An 18424-nucleotide genomic window follows, 5' to 3' on the forward strand; every position below is an offset into this window, starting at 1 on the left:
TAACAAAGTTTCAAATTTGTCTTTCACTTTGACTCTTAATTTCCTAACCATGAACAAGAGTTCAGAGGTCAAATGTGGCACGATACCTTAAATCTTTCTATGATACTTTCTGTATGTGGACCAGAGATGGGCAACACCGCATAGTCTGATTTCTTTTTTCAAGTAACGAGTAAAGTAAGGGATTACTATTGCAAAAAAGGTCATTAGATTACTGTTACTTTCCCGTAAGCAGGCTACATTACTGCGTTACTAATCCTCGTCATTTTCTTCGTGAGAGCGTCTCATGACAGTGACGTACGAGCTCCTGGAGTGCAGGAGAGAGTACGACCATGCAGGGTTTAAAGCTTACTTTGAGTTTGATTCCGTAAAAAGTGACAAAAACATTGAAAACATACAGTAGTGAAGTTCTTAGCTCCCTGTTTTAGCTCTGCCGTCCGCTGCTGTAACCCTGCCTGAGAGGCACATCGTCACCAACTCATGATTTATCAGCATAGCTGGACTAACAATAACCTAAGCCCAGTCCCACCTGCAGGGCTGTAGCCTCCTCTCTCAGAGTCATGGTTTCAGCAGTGAGAGCATCAATGAGCCTCTGCTGCTCTTTCAGCTCCTCCTCCAGTTTTCTCCTCTCCTGTGCCTCCTTCTGAGCTTCATCTTCCCTCTAACACATTACAGGCAGACCGTGATTTAAACACATATAGCAGACTGCAAATATTTGCATCAAAGCAAACCTGCGCTAAAATTTAAAAACTGATTCTATTTATTTACAAATGTGAAGACCCCTGAAAAAGATAAGAACTGTGCTTCAGCATATTTACATGAGACTTTCAGCATTAGTGATGCTAAATCAGTAATAGTAACAAACATTTTACAGATCAAGCATTTCTAAAATGTGCTTTTGCTGCTATCTAAAGATTTCAAACCAACATTTAATAAGAAATGAGTGTATCCTATATCCTATAAGCTAAAAGATGCAGTGACAATGGTAACACAGTCTTATTTTTTGTTTATGTGAGTAAAGCCTGCATGGATTATCTTTAGTTTGAATAATAATTTCCAAAAGCTTGTGTGATAAAACCTTTTTTGATATCCGGCAGTACCTTTTTAAGGATGTGCACCAAACGTCCCAGTGTAGAGACCAAGGCCAAAGAAAATCCAGTGAGACTTTGTGTCCTGTGCTTTTTGGGACTCTGTGCAGATGTTGGTGCTGTAACAGGGCTCAGTGCAACCAAATCCAGCTCCACCTGACCCAACATGGCCTGCAGCAGGCCCAGACTGGACTGATCCCCACTGAGAGAGGCAACAGGGGAGCCGTCCAGCTCTGAACCCTGGGAAACACACTGCTGGTGTGATTACCGATCCAGTCTGTTCAGCATATAAAAGAAGAACAACAATAATTTTCTGACATGATCTCATCTTCAAACAGAGTATTTCATTTTGGAGAAAATCCATCCCTTGCAGATATTACCTGACTTGCTCTGAGGCGGATCAGGATTAAGAACCTGAGAAACCAGGACTGATGTTTCCTCTCTGAACAGCCACGGTGGCATTGAGAGTTGAAATGACATTAGATAAGTGTTTATGTTCACCTCTAATGCCAGATATATAATAAACGATTTCAAAGAAAGTTCATATCTTCTGTGTGTTTTAAGCCGTTTCTTCTGCAAACCACTTTGCAACCAACCTTCTTTTTCAATTTGCCAATTACTTCTATGTGGACGCTGGGTTCGGAACTACAGTGCTGGGAATCCTTGATTTGAACATTTTAAGGTTCAGGTATTTAATATGTAACTGTAGTTAGATTTGTTCTCATGAATTGAAGAAACAACAGAAAACAAAAAAGTACAGCAAAAAATACTGACAACAAAACTTAACTAATTTTGGCCATCATATAATCCACAAATGTGACTTTTTAAATCTTGTCGTTTTTACAGTTTGGGACCAGAAACCTTTGTCCGGGAGGAAGAAAACGATTCTCACTGTGTGAAGGATCATCAAGAAAAATTAAACCAGCTAACCGCTGTAACTGTCTGGTGTACAGAAAATTTCAGCTGTGGTTCTCCAATCAGCCTTTTAGACCACTTAACAATCTGAGAGAGTTTCTGCTCTTTTCAGATAACTATCCAAACCACAACACCAAGGAAAAGGACAAAACAGATTCATTAAAAGCACGGTGAAATAAAACCATCATGGTTTTATCAACGTGGAAACAAAAAAGCCTTCTTAAACACAGGAGCCGCTGGTGCCCCTTTCTGCACACAGCTTCAGTGTTTGCTTTGAAATTCAGCTTTGAATCAAAAGGGAGATATTTATAACACTGAACACCTTCCACATTTTGACTGCACACTCCTAAGTTAGAGGCAGGGTAACGATGCTGTAAAGCATGGCCCGCTTTACCTAAATAAATAAAGAGGGCCACAATTAGTAACTACGGTGGCCCTGAGAGGCCAAACGGACTGCAACTTCAGAAAACACTTGCAAAAAGAAAAATGCTGCAAAAAAGAAAAACGCTGCAAAAAGAAAAACACTTGTAAAAAAAAAAATGCTGCAAAAAGAAAAACGCTGCAAAAAGAAAAATGCTGCAAAAAGAAAAACGCTGCAAAAAGAAAAATGCTGCAAAAGCACACACAACACAACGGAAATGTTTCTGGGGAGACAATAACCAGATGGACCAGTTGCACGAACCAAAACATGCTAACAAGTGCACTGGGACTGGGTGACACTTCAAAGAAGTGGAAGCAGAGCGGCCAAAGAGTAAACTTTCAAAAGTAAGTTCTGAATATTATGTCACTTATTTATGTGCAAATGTTTAATAATGAAGAACATTAAAACATTACTGTTGGCCACATGTCGGCAAAGTTATGTGACATTAGCGATGTTTGTACTTTCAGCGTTTACTTTACTTTAAAATATATGCCGTTCGATAGTCGACCTTAATCTTACAGAGAATGTGATGATTTTGTGGATAATTAAAGTCAGTCATATATCCACAAACACAACAAGCTGAAAGTCAGTGATGCTGCTCGGTTTGCAGTCCTGAATATCACGGCACAAGCAGGATTCACTGCACTGTTAATGTTAGCTGTGTTATATTGCTGCCTCTGTTTGGTGAGGTCCAAACGTGCGTTTGAACGAGCTGACGGTTCACTCGTTAAGCTGAAAGAAAGATGCTGTAATCACAGGAGTCACACATGTGTCCACTGTACCATCTGGGAACTCTTCTTGTTTAGCACTCGTAATAACACAAACAAAATCATCCTCCTCTTGTGCTGTTTTGTAGCAGTGTATACACCTGAGACTGTCACCTGTCTGTCTGTCCTGCACTCTCTCTCTGTTTCTTTCTCTCTGATTGTGGAATAAAAGTATGAACATGTATTTATAAGTTACACTTGTGTTTGAATCCTGCAGCTTATCACACATTTGATTTCCATGTGTGACAACTGCAAGTGTCCAGAGTGAGGACAGACTGAGGGACTCACTGCTGCACATCATCTGTGAGGCTTTGCACCCCTGATGATCCACCAGGACTTTGGTCTCTACACTGGGACGTTTGGTGCACATCCTTAAAAAGGTACTGCCGGATATCAAAAAAGGTTTTATCACACAAGCTTTTGGAAATTATTATTCAAACTAAAGATAATCCATGCAGGCTTTACTCACATAAACAAAAAATAAGACTGTGTTACCATTGTCACTGCATCTTTTAGCTTATAGGATATAGGATACACTCATTTCTTATTAAATGTTGGTTTGAAATCTTTAGATAGCAGCAAAAGCACATTTTAGAAATGCTTGATCTGTAAAATGTTTGTTACTATTACTGATATAGCATCACTAATGCTGAAAGTCTCATGTAAATATGCTGAAGCACAGTTCTTATCTTTTTCAGGGGTCTTCACATTTGTAAATAAATAGAATCAGTTTTTAAATTTTAGCGCAGGTTTGCTTTGATGCAAATATTTGCAGTCTGCTATATGTGTTTAAATCACGGTCTGCCTGTAATGTGTTAAAGGGAAGATGAAGCTCAGAAGGAGGCACAGGAGAGGAGAAAACTGGAGGAGGAGCTGAAAGAGCAGCAGAGGCTCATTGATGCTCTCACTGCTGAAACCATGACTCTGAGAGAGGAGGCTACAGCCCTGCAGGTGGGACTGGGCTTAGGTTATTGTTAGTCCAGCTATGCTGATAAATCATGAGTTGGTGACGATGTGCCTCTCAGGCAGGGTTACAGCAGTGGACGGCAGAGCTAAAACAGGGAGCTAAGAACTTCACTACTGTATGTTTTCAATGTTTTTGTCACTTTTTACGGAATCAAACTCAAAGTAAAGCTTTAAACCCTGCATGGTCGTACTCTCTCCTGCACTCCATATTATCCTTTCTTGATCTACACACGTCTGTTGCTGCCACGGACGTGGCACGCTCGTACGTCATTGTCATGAGACACTCTCACGAAGAAAATGACGAGGATTAGTAACGCAGTAATGTAGCCTGCTTACGGGAAAGTAACAGTAATCTAATGACCTTTTTTGCAATAGTAATCCCTTACTTTACTCGTTACTTGAAAAAAGAAATCAGACTATGCGGTGTTGCCCATCTCTGGTCCACATACAGAAAGTATCATAGAAAGATTTAAGGTATCGTGCCACATTTGACCTCTGAACTCTTGTTCATGGTTAGGAAATTAAGAGTCAAAGTGAAAGACAAATTTGAAACTTTGTTACTTATTACCGTTGTTTGGAATAGATAGGAATATAGGGAATTATATATTTTTATTTAAAGACAGGACTCACATGTTTTCATTTCTAGTCTTTAAAACTTGTCTCTATCCATCTAGTATTCATTCTTTCTGGGAAACAAGTATGTATATTATGCACACACACAAACACACATGCAGCTATTACCTATTTCTTGTTTTTATACCTAAGATGAATTATTGTTGAATGAAGACATTTTTCAAACACATGTAAAATGTGGGCAATTGTGTTTATTGGGTAAAGGAAAAGGCAGAAGGGGGGGAAAGGGGGGATAGAAAGAAGGAAAGAGAGAGAGGAGAGAAAACCCCAACAATCCCCTCTGAGCAAGCACCAGGCGACAGTGGATAGGAAAAACTCCTTTTAAAGTGAAAGAAACGTAAAGGAGAAACCTATGGCAGAACCAGGCTCAGGAGGGGGCAGTCAACTGCCGGGACTGGTCGGGGGGTGAAAAAGGAAAAAGGAGGGAGGGGAAGGGGAAGGGGGGAAATGAAGATGGAATAGAGGTGGAGGAAGACGAGGTTACATCAGGTGAGAAGCAGCAGTGCCCCTCCTCCAGAACCAGTGGAAGCGTTTTTTCTTCATTTTCAGATACTCTTCCACGAGCACTTTTTTCTCAATGATGAGGGTTTTCAGCTCATCCATTGTTTCTGCGTTTTCTTTCTCAAGTTTGTTGCATCTTTTCACCGTGTCTTCTAATTGTTCTTGTTTTTCTTCAAGCTTGTCTTTCACTTCTTTAACTGTTGCCTCCTCTATTCGCTTTGCATTGTGCACATCTGTGTGCATGTCTTCCAGCTGCTGGTTTCTCTTCTGGATTTTTTGAAGTCTACCCTGCAGGTCTTTGTGTGTTTTCTGTTGTTCTTGCTTTTGCGCCTGGATTTCAGTGTTTTTGTGCTTCAAGGTCTTAGAAAGTTCCTCAAGTTCGGTGGTTTTTCTCAGCATCTCATTGATGCTACTCTGCATCGCTGAGCATTGATTTTCCAGTTTCTTCTTTTCTCCTTCCAGTACAGTTGTTTTGTACTTTGTTTCGTTATACAATTCTTGGAGTGCTTGATTTTTCCTCTGGAGATTAAGTTTTTCTTCTTCCTGTTGTATTTTCTGTTGGTCTTTCTCGTGAAGCAGCTCTTTATTTTTGAGCAGTGTTTCCTCAAGAGTTATTTGCATCATTTTCAGTTTTTCCTCCAAGACTTCAAGCTTGGATTCTTTTTCTTTCTCGAGCATTTCTTGTTGCTCTCTCTCTTGAATGATTTCTTTATTTCTGTGTGCTTTTTTATCGAGCCTGATTTGGAGCAATCTGTGTTTTTCCTCCATCTCGTCAAGCTTGGAGTCCATTTCTTTCTGTTTCATTTCCATTTTCTTCTTGTCTTGAAGCAACTGTTGACTTTTGTGCAGAGTTTTATCATGTTTCACCTGCAGCGCTTTGTATTTTTTCTCCATGGCTTGGAGTTTGCTCTGCATGTCTCTCTGCTGTGTGGACTGTTGCTTCTCTTCTTGGTTGATTTCTTTCAGTTTTTCAAGAGCATCGTCAAGCTTCTCTTGGAGCTCCTGATTCTTCTTGACTATGTTTTCCTGTTTTATGCTCTCTTTTTTCTCCTTTTGGAGCAGATCTTTATTTTTTTCCAACGCTCCATCAAGCTTTTCTTGGAGCTCCTGATTCTTCTTGATTATGTTTTCCTGTTTTATGCTCTCTTTTTTCTCCTTTTGGAGCAGATCTTTATTTTTTTCCAGCGCTCCATCAAGCTTTTCTTGGAGCTCCTGATTTTTCTTGAGCATTTTATCCCCTTTAATGCTCTCTTTTTTCTCCTTTTGGAGCAGATCTTTAATTTTTTCCAGAGCTTCATCAAGCTTTTCTTGGAGCTCGTGATTCTTCTTATCTTGGAGAGCACATTGTTTCTCCCCAAGAATACCTTCCCTTTCCTGAAGCTGGTAGGATAATTTTACTAATTCAGCGCTCTTTCTCTCATTTTCTTCTGTCAGGATCTTAATCTTTTCTCTGTTCATGAGATTTTCATTCTCCATTTCTTCCAATCGCTTTTCCTCTAATTCTACCTGTTCATCCCAAGGAAGAGAGCTGATATAAGGGTCTAGGGACTCATACCATGGAATCGAGCTGGGGTCAGCTTCTTGTCTTTCTTGCTCTTTCTGAGACATGTTGGAGTCTGTATACCGTGAGTACGAAAAGGATCCAAATGTTTGGAAATGCTTTACTGGTGAACGTTTGAATGCTGCTAACACAAGTGCTGCAAATAACGGACTAAAAGTTGTTCATCCTCACCCCTATTTAAGGATTCATGAGGATCAAAGCTTCAAAGGATCAAAGCTTTAGAAGCCTGTGACATCAGAATTCCATAAGCCAATGAGGTTGTCACATGACATTTTTGAATGAGGTCATGTTTTTGTATGAATTTTTTAAATAACATCAACATTCCGTAAGCCAATGAGGTTCTTACATGACTTTTGAATGAGGATAATTCTTTTGTGTTAAAAAAAGTGTAAAAAGTGTTATTGCAATAACATAAAAAGTGAGTAAAGAAAGTAAATAAAAGTACAGTTTTATTTATATAGCACCTTTCAAGACAAATTCATTGTGTCTGAGTTGTATTGGTAACTCGTTGAAGTGTTACTGGGTATCATAACTAGACAGTTTGCGCATACAGTGAGTGAAAGCATTGGGTGGACTGAATCAGGTTAAATTAAATCAATAGAACTGAGTGAAGTTCTATCGATTATATTGATCAGAGAGTTAGAACAACAACTAAAGTAAACTTTGATTAATCTGAAAGGAACTAATATAGGTTAACAGGTAGCTGATACAAATCAGGATTTAAAACCATTTTTGGTTTGTTTGTTTTTCTGTTTGACTCCTTGTTTTATTCAATATTGCAGTTTATATGATCGTATTATGGGTTTGTTAAACTGTTCCATGTGAAAATGTTGGGAAATGAAATATCACAGGTGGAAATCAATGAAAGTGGAAATTCAGAAGAAATTCTGTCCTTTTCCTCATTAATGCACATCATAGATAACTATGTAATGTGTCTGTTGCACACTTTGTATGTCAGGAATAACCATAAATGTGTTGTCTCACAAACGGCTGTATCAGGTCTTTGCATCCACAATAAACGAGGATAACAGAACTCCTGGAAAGCAAAAAAAATCTGGTTCTTGTTTTTAAGACAGTCACCTTTAGTTTCACGCTGAGTGATGCTGGATTGTTGCAGACAAACCTGATTATGTTTCCCACTGGGTTTTATACTTCAGAGGCAACACAGAGTAAAGAGAAGCATTGTTATTTCAGTGTAACTTTAGTCTCAGTTTAGTTTTATCCCCTTGTAGATTTGATAAGAGCCAAATTGAGGAAACAAACTCAGTGTGTGGCCAGAAAATGCCATGGTGGCTTACAAACACATGTCAGAACAAAATATGAAGGATAAGACATCACACGTATAACGGAAAGAGACGCAGAAGAATTCCTCTCGGAAATTTCTCACTTTATTGAACTGGCATTTGCCCGAGACCACCGGAATTGGTGGGATGGACACAAAGAAAATCAGAGGTAGACTAAAATCCGTCAGGAGGGATCAGGAGAGAACAACGGTCTGCCAAGCCGTTCCCTGCTTCAGAGTTTTGTAATTTTGCACCTGCTGTCGCTTTAATATTAAACTAACGAGGTTGAAATAGACTCACAGTGGTTTCTGCTTCTTAATTAGACAGATTTATATCCCTTCATGTGCTTCTGTCTTCTGTGCTTCACTGTCTGTGATCATGCTCGAGCTCATCTTCAGTCAGTTATCTTCTGTTTGTTTCCTGCTTCCAAGGATCCCACCTTGACCTTGCCACCTGCCTGCGTGCCATGGACGCCCAGGTTTACAAATACAATAACTTGAAAACGAAGCATTGTTGTATTTTCAAATTGATACCATAGATACATCTAGTACAAGTCTCGAAAAAGTTTGCATCTTCGTGACCTTGACCTCGAGGTCTGATGCCAAGTCTTGTCACTTGAGACTGAGGTGATGCAGGATTTTGGAATTTATTCTATATGTGCAGCTACTAAGAGGCTGAAGGATAACACTGATATATTTATATTTTCATGGAGCTGCTCTCAAAGCTTTGTCATCTCACCTCAGTTCCTATAATTCAGTCCTGGTCCTGCATCACAGTGTGTGGTGTGGAATAAAACTGTGACAGTGTCAGAAATTTACGGTAGCTTGATCATCTGAGCGTAGCTGCTGCTGCTACTAGCCAGCAAACCGAAATGCAGCATGTAGTGATGCACTGACGCTGGCCCCTCTGTGAAAAACCGGCACACAACCAAACAAATTTGGACAGCAGAAGCCGGTGATGTGTGCTCTAACTTCTGACTGAAGCAAGGAGAACACTGGATGGACAGACACAGCCAAAGATTTCGATTTCAGGTAGTAGGCATTTGGTACACTACATTCATAAAACCTGGTGTCCTTCCCATATTTATCAAATCCAGGTCTCACAGTGTGGTGATAATAAATTCTGTAGAAAGTGAGTAGGCATTTAGGAAACAAATATAATTAAACTATTTGTGATGTTTAATAGCCATAAGGTGAGAACAGTGGACACTGAAGAGAACGTTTTCTAATTTATTACCTTTAATTGGACCCCAGCAGAGGGCTGAAACATCAGGATAATTCAGGTGTGTTTAAATGAGCTGCGTGTTTGCTCAGCAGAACTCTCGTCGAGCAAATTATGTTTTAAAAAGTGGCAGCACATCCTGCTCTGCCTGAATATTCTCCAGCAGAGTAAATGTGTCTGTGTGAAGTGCGAAGGAGAAGCTCCATCACCGTTCCCAAATTAGCCCCTCCACCTGCACCTGCTGGCTTGCACACCTCATCGCAATGCAGTGCTCAGGTTTGTTTGGTAGGCACTGAAAATATGTCACATCGTTCATTTATTCTCAACCTGTGCTGTGTTTGCGCTGCAGGTAATTAAGTCCTGGGTGTTTTATCACTGAGCCAAATTATCATACTGTTACACTCCTGTATCTTCTCCTGAGTGCTGGAGGGGAAAGCAAAACCTGACCATTACCATCTTTTGGGGAAACCTGCAGTCAGCTGAGACGGATGAGTGACGAAACGTTTCTCGCACTGAAAACGCTACGTCCAGATGAACAGAATTAACTTTTGGAGATTGACCATTACCAGTTTATCATATAGGCAGGAGACCTTTGGTCAAAGAAAATTATTAATCCATCTGAACTCATTAATATTTGTAGGTACAGCTGTGTTCTGGGATATCCTACACTTCCATGTGCAAACATGGATAGCCTGAGGTTAAGAAAGGAGCAAGAAGGTGGTCCCATGATAGTGCAGTTTTTGTTATGGCCTGCAGGGGGAGACAATTTTCAGACAATTTCTTGAGGGCCGCATTTCGAGCAGCCTTTGAATTGGGACAGCCTGCGTCGCGTCGCTGTGACGTAATCGGCCTTAAAATGCGGCCTTTAAGGCTGCAGACCCTGAATTGGGGATACAGCCAGAGATGCAATCCCTCACACTTACAGCACCATCAGCAGCCTTAACACGCAGTTGAATGTGTGCACCTGATAAAGTGGCTGGTGAATGTCTGTCATGTTATTGTGCAAAACCTTTGCGTTCTGTAAGACAAAAACAGAGAGTTGGAACAATTCTAACAGGCTTGAAAGTCAATGTTTGCTGTGACCGTCTTTATTCCTCAACACATCCTGAACTGTCGTAGGTGCGCTTTCTTGTGATTTCTTTAAGTAGTCTTCAGAATTAATTCTTAAGGCTTGTGGAAGGACATTCAGACCTCTGCAAGTTGTTCCATCCTGTCAAGATGATCTCATACTTCTTCAATACTGTTGAGGTCCAGACTCTGAGGAGGTCAAACCCTGATGCTTTCCAGATGGATCAAAACGTGGAACTTTTCTGTGTTTGTAATTCCATCAATTTTGACAAAATCTCCAAGACCACAGGCTGAAACCACGACAGAGGCTCCATTGTGTTCACAGATGGCTGTAGACGCTGTCGTACGTCTATTGTGCCTCGTCTGTAAATACTGACAAAGATAAAACCAAATATTTAAAATTTGGATTCTTCACTCCATCAGATCTTTTGCCACAGATTTTCAGTCCAGTTCTTGTGTAATTTGGCATATCTCTGACTTTTCGCCCACTTTCCTTAAGAAGAGCCTCTTCACAGCTGCTCATCTACAAGAGCGTTTGTGTCGAGGCTTCAGTGAGCAGTAGATGGACCGGCTGAAGGTCCAGATCTCTCAGGTCTTCTGCCAAGTCTTTGCTGGATTGTCTTTTTCCCTTAAAACATGACATCTGCTGTCAGGTTTTTTTGTTTTGTTTTTTCCCCTCCACTTTTTTTAGTTTGTAATTTTAAGGACGGACTGCATGCACACCATGTTTTCAGCTAAAAACTCTGGGAAATCCTTGTTGGTGCAAAATTACAATTTCGTGCTTGTCAGTTATCTTTGGCATCTTTGGTGGTTGATCTGAAAAAATGGGAACAAATTACTGTTTATGTGACAGGCTGCTAGTAACAAAGGCTACGTTCACACTGCAGGTCTTAATGCTCAATTCCGATTTTTTTGTCTGCTCGTTCACACTACAAATAAAATGCGACAGCAAACGCGCTCTAGTGTGAACGCTCAAAGCGGCCCGCATGCGCAAAAGAAGACGTCACACACAACGCGCTCTGTTTAGACCCAGAGCAACAGTATTGTTTGACAGATGGCACTTAATGTAAAGACTTCGGACTTCACGTTTCCCAATTTTTTGCTTTAAGTTATTTTGTTATTTACATAATAATGTAAATAACCTAATAATGATCCTTATTGCTGTTTTAGAGGAGCGGTGCTTCAAAGGATTGTTGCAGATTTCTGTCAGAATCTGCAGATTATACAGTACAAATAAAATGTTCACGTTTCTCCAAAGTTGTCTTCCCAACAGTTTCACCTGATGGCCAGGAAGCGTTCGGATGTCTTCTCTGGAGCTGATGATTGGCGTCTGTCTTGTGTCAGTGACGTAAAAGACGGATTTAATGCGACATGACCGTTCAAACAGCAGTCGCTTTCTAAAACATCAGATATGTATGGATTCAGTACCACATACGAAAGTGACCCAGATCGGATTTGTGCCGTTCACACTGTCATACCATGATCGGATATGGGTCGCATAGGGTCAAAAAAATCTGATTTGATGCGCTTTCGCCTGCAGTGTGAACGTAGCCAAAGTGCCAAAAAGACACGGTGTGAAACTGGCTTTATAAGTTGCCTTTTTATCTTTGAATAATTTAATTGGTCAGGGTTATCTGTCCACTATCAAATACAAGTGTGTCAAAAAGCACCAAATGTCCAAAGATTTTCTCACAATTAACTTTTATTCCTTTATGAATACAATAAAATGGAGCCCACGACATCCAACAAGGCAATCTTGTTAAAAATAAGTAATTCAGTTGCTTTGCATACAGAAATCCAGAAGCTTCTCCAGTAACTAAAGATGGACGCCGCCACCTTTTTCACAGAAAGAAAAAAATGAGATATGGCACAACTACTAAACTTCTTTTTCTATTTTAGCAGGAAAAAAACTTCATTTCATACAGTTTAATATTTTACATTGGGTAATTATGTAAATGCAATATAATCAAGTATTGCATGACTATGATACCACAGTATTTACCCAGGTTAAATACTTTATAGATACACTTTCACTTGAATCTCTGCAATCATAGAAAAATTACCACCCACTTTTTCTGACGCCAAAAATCCCCTTTGAATAATAACTTTTATAAATTTATGCTGACTTCCCTCATGCAAGGGACAAAAACAAGTTCCGGTCTTCATTTCTGGTAGATGATATTAACCCTGAACCTTTGTCGAAGCAGCAGTGGTGGATCTACTGTTCCTCGTCCTCAGAGTCTGGTGTGACGCCTCCAAACACAGCAGAGGTGTGCTGACCCAGCGGGTTGTAGAGGAAAGCTTCGATTTCTCCCCCGCCGTTGGTGTTTTTCTGGAAGTGGATTTCTAGCAGGTCCTGCAGAGTTTCTCGCTCCATGATGTCGGGTATTCCTGTCAGCATTACCGCCCGAGGACACTGCGTCATCTTGGTCTGATGGACGATCCACCACACACACACGCAAAACACACAAAACCCTCAAAACACTCAAATTTATTAAAATATATTTTATTAGAATAGAATAAGAGCAGATACAGATAATCTGATAAATGCGCTTACCTTCAGGTTTGAAATTTTCCCGTTGATGAAAGGCGTCACTCTCACTGTGTGCTTCTTCTTTTGGAGATTCAAGTTATGGAACTCATTTTGTACCAAACGTTTGGCAACTAATATAAAAGAAAGAGTCCATCAGCTGGTGGTCAACAACAACAATCCTGATTACTCTTTATATGCACAGCTCAGAACATCATAATCCACCAAACACAGAGTTATTCTTGTCTCGATGATGAAGTTTTATTTAAACAAACTGTGCCCTGTGACATGAGGGTAAAATATTTGATGCTCACTGTTGTTCTCCACAAATGTGAGGACCACCGTCTCAGAGTCAGACAGGTATTCACATTTCGCCACCTCACCGCCTCCATTTTTAGTTTTGGAGAAATGGATCTCCAGCTTGTCCAGCAGAGTGTCGGTCTCCATTCTGGGCAGGTTGGAGATTAAAATACGCTGAGAAGAAACCTCAGAGTCGATCTGCGGGAACAGATGGGACACGTGAGCAGATCAGCTAAACCTGGGCCGACGCTGATTCGCTGTGGTCGTTTGTTTTACCTCCACCAGCTTGGGCAGCATCAGATGAACCGGCCTGGCCTCCACTGTGATGCTGCACTCTCCTCCCAGATCCACCTGATGCTTCTTCAGTTCCAGAATCTTCCTTGCCACTGGAAAATGAAACAGAGAGATCCGGAATTTTAAATTTTAAATTTAATTTATATTTTTGAAAATAGCCGAAAGACATTATTTTCTGTTCCTGCAGCTGCCAGAAGTTTGGAATCTGCTCCAAATACATGCAGCCAAAATGATGAGAGCCTGAAGATTCATCTTGCAGATTATTTATTTCATTTTGGAGCCTTAATAATCTAATAATAAAGAACTAATAATTTTATTTGGCTCCAGTTTAAAGCCAAATAAGATGCAAGAAGCATCTTCCTGCTTGCAGCTCAGTAGCTGTTTGAAAGCTGGATTTGAAAAGCGACATTAGGCCCCCTAGTGGCTCAGTTTTGCCCTGCAGCTGAAGGTAGATACATTTCTGTTGAATGTGGCACGAAAACATGTCTTTTAAAGCGGCATTTACTTATTAGTCATCTGTCCATCTTCTTCCTCTTATCCATTCATCTATTTATTATTTACTTGTTTTTATTTTGTGAAATCAGAATTTATTTGACCTGACTTTGTCTTAAATAAGAAATTCCTTTTTTTGCAGAAAGGTAAAACTAAATTCAATTCACAGTCTTCCAATTACATATTATGAATATTCTGATTGCTATCGTTAAGCCAAAACCTCTTCAGATATGTTATTTTGTTTCACTGCGCTAGTTAAGATCCAAAGAACAGCATTATACTTTGAATGTTTTAGGCCACAAACTTTGTTTTTATTTCCTACGTTTGACCTAAAATTCTTAGTCATATGACTAATAAAATAAAATACGGTCCTTCTATTATATTTATACTACTACAATAATTTATGCCTATGTTCAACAAATAATGAGGTCAGTGTATGGACTGCTCTGAGCAATCGTTTTTTCTCTTCTTGGTTCTGTTTGATCCCAGAATGAGCAGATATTCCTAATACCTCAGATATGCAGCTCACAGGGTGAGTGCGATCCATCTACCTGTTGTTTAAGCCACCTACAGAAGGTTAAAGGGGGAGGAGCTAAAGCAGCTTGTTTAATTTAGAAGTCCTGCACCAAGCCCCAAAGTAAGAAAAATAAAGTTTATTTTGAACAGCAAATCACGCAAAGCTCCTCCGGTACAGTGCATGAATAAAAATATGGAAATTAGAATTTTAATACTTTATGCGCACTTTTTAATGTTTCTGTTAAAAATAAGATATAATCACCTGCTTCCTTTAACAAACGCAGATAAAACTAAACAACGCCAGTGCTGGCAAAAACTCACCGACTTCCTCCTCGAAGGTAATCAGCGCCGTCCCGCCATCCATCGGGTAAACGATATGTGGCGTCATCTCAAACTCTTGCTTGTTGTTTGCATTTCCAGTCGCTCCCTTGAAGACCACGTCCCTCTCTGGTACAGAGGTGAACACCTGAAATCAGCAGGTACAGGTTAACGGGGTGAGGTCACAGCGTGTCGGGCTGCAGAGGGGGGTGTGTCCCGTCAGGTTAACGTACGTCGGCCTGTTGCATCAGGTGCTTCTTGTTGGCCTCTTCACCCTTAATAGCAGCATTCGTTTCCTTGATCTCCGCCACCAGTTTGAGCTCCTCCTGCTTTAGCAGATCCAGCTTCGACTAGAAGACACAGAAATCAAAAAGCATTTGAAGTTTTGTGGGATTTTAATGTGCTGTTTTCTAGTGATTCAGTTTTTTAATTTACACTAATTTACAAGTATTTACATTCATTCAATATTAACAATAACATGTACTATTTTGTTAATTGTTGTTTAATGCCATTGTGTTGCTTGTCCTATTGTTAATATATATTTTTATGAGTTATTGTCACTTAAAATTTTCCGTTTCATATTTAACTCCCACCTTGTTTTCAAAGGCGCTACCTTAAAATTCATGGAATAACTATCATCTGTCCTCCTTGTTTCCTTCCTGTTATTGAACATCTGTCATCTGACCAACATTTTTCCCTTGAGGGGAAGTGCAGTGAGAAAATTCCTTGAGCTTGACTCTATACTTATTCGCAGTGCTTTAAATGGTGGTGGAAAAGCTCAGAGTAACACTGAGAAATAAGCATGTTTATGTCACACATGCTTTACCTTTTCATTGACTAGCTGGTCTCCGTAGGAGCGTTTGTCATCTTCCAGATCCTGGGTCAGTTTGTCAGTGCGGTGTTTGAACTGCTGCTTCAGATCTCGCCGGTCTTGTATAGTTTTAGTCAGCTCCTTTGTCTCCTCCATCAGCTGGTCATACTTTTTCTGTGGACACAGAGGGAGAGCTGAGTCAGGCTGTTGTTATTATTGGTGTCTAATCAGCACAACATGTAATATCTCTTTAAACACGAACGTTTGTGGTCGTATTTTGTGCAGAACAACAGAACAACTTTTCTCGGAGTTTAATAAATATTAAAACAGTTATTTTAATAACACATAATCGCTTCTGCTCCTAATAAATACAGCATGCTTATACAGTGTATATGTATTTCAGCCTGTATTTAACCAAAACAGAATCTGTGTGTGAGCATTCAGCTAAGATAGACAGCAGCTCACTCTGCAGTGTTTACAGAACAACACACACCTTTAGTGGGAGTGTTTCTGATTTTAAAGCTGAACCTGTGGTCAAAGGCAGGACCTGGACAGAGACATGCAGTGGACCTCACACACCTGCACACTCACTTTTCTTTTCACCCGAGCGCCTGCTGGTTATTGTAAACATTTCTCCTGTTTTGTGTTAAAACACCAGAAACACAATTGCTGCTCATCTCGTCGGGGACATTACTACACTGTAGTGCAACATACGTTAAAGTCTCCTTTACATTATGTCGACATTATTATACTCTTCCATTTTTGACCCATTAAGCCATGAAAGTTTAATTAAATTGTATGACTTTGTGATAAAAGCGTGTTCCCTCCTCAGCGTGGATGAACGAGAACTTGGATTCAGAATGCTAACTTGCAGTTTTTTGAGAAGTTTGATATACGTTTGTGATTATATGATGCAAAATGTGCACTCCTGATCTTTCCCGTAAATCATAATAATATTCCCAAAATGTCCAGGATGCAGATCGGGATTGACTCCAGAAATTTAACCACTTCTACGTTTGGCGACACCACCCCTGTGGTAAAATGTTCCTCTTGGGTAATAGTGCTTCGAGTCTGTTTTTTGAATATACACACAAAGCACCCTCAGCATACTTGGATCTCATTTTAGGACTGGGTTGTATTCAGAGACATATGAATAGTTTTGGAGCCCTGCGTGTAACTGGAGGTAAACTGTCTAAGTGTAATGAAGCCGCACTCATAAATTCTCATTGCACCTTGTAGTTTTTGATTGCAGCCTTAATCCCCTCCAAGGTGTCCTCGGATTGTGGATCCGGAACCAGAGAGAAGTCCTGAAACACAACATGGAGACACGGAATGCCGGAGGGTAAGTAAACGCCTTACACTCAGGCTGTGTAACACAGAGTGGGTTAAATAGATATCTTTAACACACTTAATAAATGTACGCGTGTGGTTTAAAAACGCTTTAATAATAACGACAACAACAACAGGAAGAAGCAAAACGAGCTCTCACCTCGTCTGACGACATAGTGAAAGTAACCTGGAAAATAAAAGTTTACAAAATATTACAGATGTGACACACTGTCACTCGCTTGAACAGCCAAATGAGGTTTTTAACAGAGGATCGACACAGACTGAGAGTCAAACAGCTAAAACACAGCTCAAGTAAACTTCACAACAAAATGTACCGCAGGCCTGCTTTAAACCACACACAGATTACATCTCAGTAAGTTAAATTACTCTGACGCTGGAAATAAATCACCTAAGTCAAGCCTCTGATGAAAACTCCCACATTAGATATGAATTTCCGTGTTTTTATTAAGGTTTATTTCTTATTTTAAAAAAGCAGCCGCAGTGAACCTACCTCCTCCCGACGATCACTGCTCTGAACTCACACTCATTCTTTCAGTTTCTCTTTCCCCGCAGGAGGAGCCCCTGCGTCTTTACGTATAATTAATGCCGCTTCCCACCAGCAGGGGGAGCTGCATCCAAAATAAACAAAATGCTGCATTTATTTCCTGTGGGAAATACGGAACCTTACATCACATCAGCTGCGAAGCACTTCATGAAAGGAAAAAGTAATTCAGATTCTGTTTTTGGAACATCTTCAAGTTTCAGATTCATTTAACTTCTGATATAAATACATATAAATTACGTCATATTTCCTTTTCTTTTATGTTTTAGCGGTGATGATCAGTCCGCACATGTATGCCAGCGTGTTTTTTTTTTAATTAATTATTAATTTTTTTTTTTTTTTTTTTAATTTTACAAACCAAAGAGACAAATATATTTTTAAATATAATAATGTGGATGGTATTTGTTAGGGGCAAATCTAGGAACTTGAGAACAGGTATTGCAGTGCAGACACATTATGTCAGGGTCAAAGAACACACCAGTCTGATCTGATGATTGCTGACAAATCCGGATATTTCCTGTATATTTTTATTTTATCTTTGTAAGAATATTGTTTCAGCCATTTTCATGTTTTTCAAAAACTTAAAATATTGTTTTTCACCTGTTTAAAGTTCATCAAACATCAATCATGTTTACACCTGTAACCAGAAATCAATTACTTCAATATTAAAATGTTGAACAAATATTCAATATTTAAGATTTCTCATGTGCAGTTAAGTTTCTTAAAATTAAAATTAGATTTTCCTGAAACTGCTAAACACAACACAAATTGTCTGATGAGCTCTGATCACAATACAACGTACCAACAGCTAAGCGAAGATTTTCTATCATTAGTCTGCCTTTAATTTAGAT

General features: G+C 39.7%; 2 protein-coding genes across 2 annotated transcripts; both read right to left on the reverse strand.

The window, feature by feature from the left end:
* Window positions 1-293: 293 nt before the first annotated feature.
* On the reverse strand, window positions 294-6896 carry LOC146519584 (spindle and centriole-associated protein 1-like). The gene is made up of 4 exons (XM_085157558.1): window positions 6795-6896; window positions 1098-1325; window positions 527-658; window positions 294-452 (listed from the first exon to the last, which is right to left on the reverse strand). Exons 1-4 carry the CDS (start codon window positions 6894-6896, stop codon window positions 339-341), a joined length of 576 nt encoding a protein of 191 aa, XP_085013684.1. The 3' UTR covers window positions 294-338.
* Window positions 6897-12105: 5209 nt separating this feature from the next.
* ifi35 (interferon-induced protein 35) lies at window positions 12106-17774 on the reverse strand. The gene is made up of 10 exons (XM_085157189.1): window positions 17523-17774; window positions 17172-17198; window positions 16915-16989; window positions 15698-15856; window positions 15105-15221; window positions 14875-15019; window positions 13528-13637; window positions 13266-13449; window positions 12979-13085; window positions 12106-12852 (listed from the first exon to the last, which is right to left on the reverse strand). Exons 2-10 carry the CDS (start codon window positions 17184-17186, stop codon window positions 12640-12642), a joined length of 1125 nt encoding a protein of 374 aa, XP_085013315.1. The 5' UTR covers window positions 17187-17198; window positions 17523-17774; the 3' UTR covers window positions 12106-12639.
* Window positions 17775-18424: the final 650 nt, after the last annotated feature.

Source organism: Neolamprologus multifasciatus, chromosome 4 (assembly GCF_963576455.1).
Source record: "Neolamprologus multifasciatus chromosome 4, fNeoMul1.2, whole genome shotgun sequence".
Taxonomy (NCBI): domain Eukaryota; kingdom Metazoa; phylum Chordata; class Actinopteri; order Cichliformes; family Cichlidae; genus Neolamprologus; species Neolamprologus multifasciatus.

What these genes read in the sequence shown, in the direction of transcription:
- ifi35 (XM_085157189.1), bottom strand. An exon ending in CTGCAATCAAAAACTACAAG is followed by an intron (nt 15,857 to 16,914) that starts GTGCAATGAGAA and finishes CTGTGTCCACAG; the next exon opens with AAAAAGTATGACCAGCTGAT. An exon ending in GGAAAATTTCAAACCTGAAG is followed by an intron (nt 12,853 to 12,978) that starts GTAAGCGCATTT and finishes ATCGTCCATCAG; the next exon opens with ACCAAGATGACGCAGTGTCC.
- LOC146519584 (XM_085157558.1), bottom strand. Translation starts at nt 6,896, where the DNA reads ATGTCTCAGAAAGAGCAAGAAAGACAAGAAGCTGACCCCAGCTCGATT. An exon ending in TGGTGCACATCCTTAAAAAG is followed by an intron (nt 659 to 1,097) that starts GTACTGCCGGAT and finishes GTAATGTGTTAG; the next exon opens with AGGGAAGATGAAGCTCAGAA. An exon ending in AGGAGGCTACAGCCCTGCAG is followed by an intron (nt 453 to 526) that starts GTGGGACTGGGC and finishes TGTGCCTCTCAG; the next exon opens with GCAGGGTTACAGCAGCGGAC.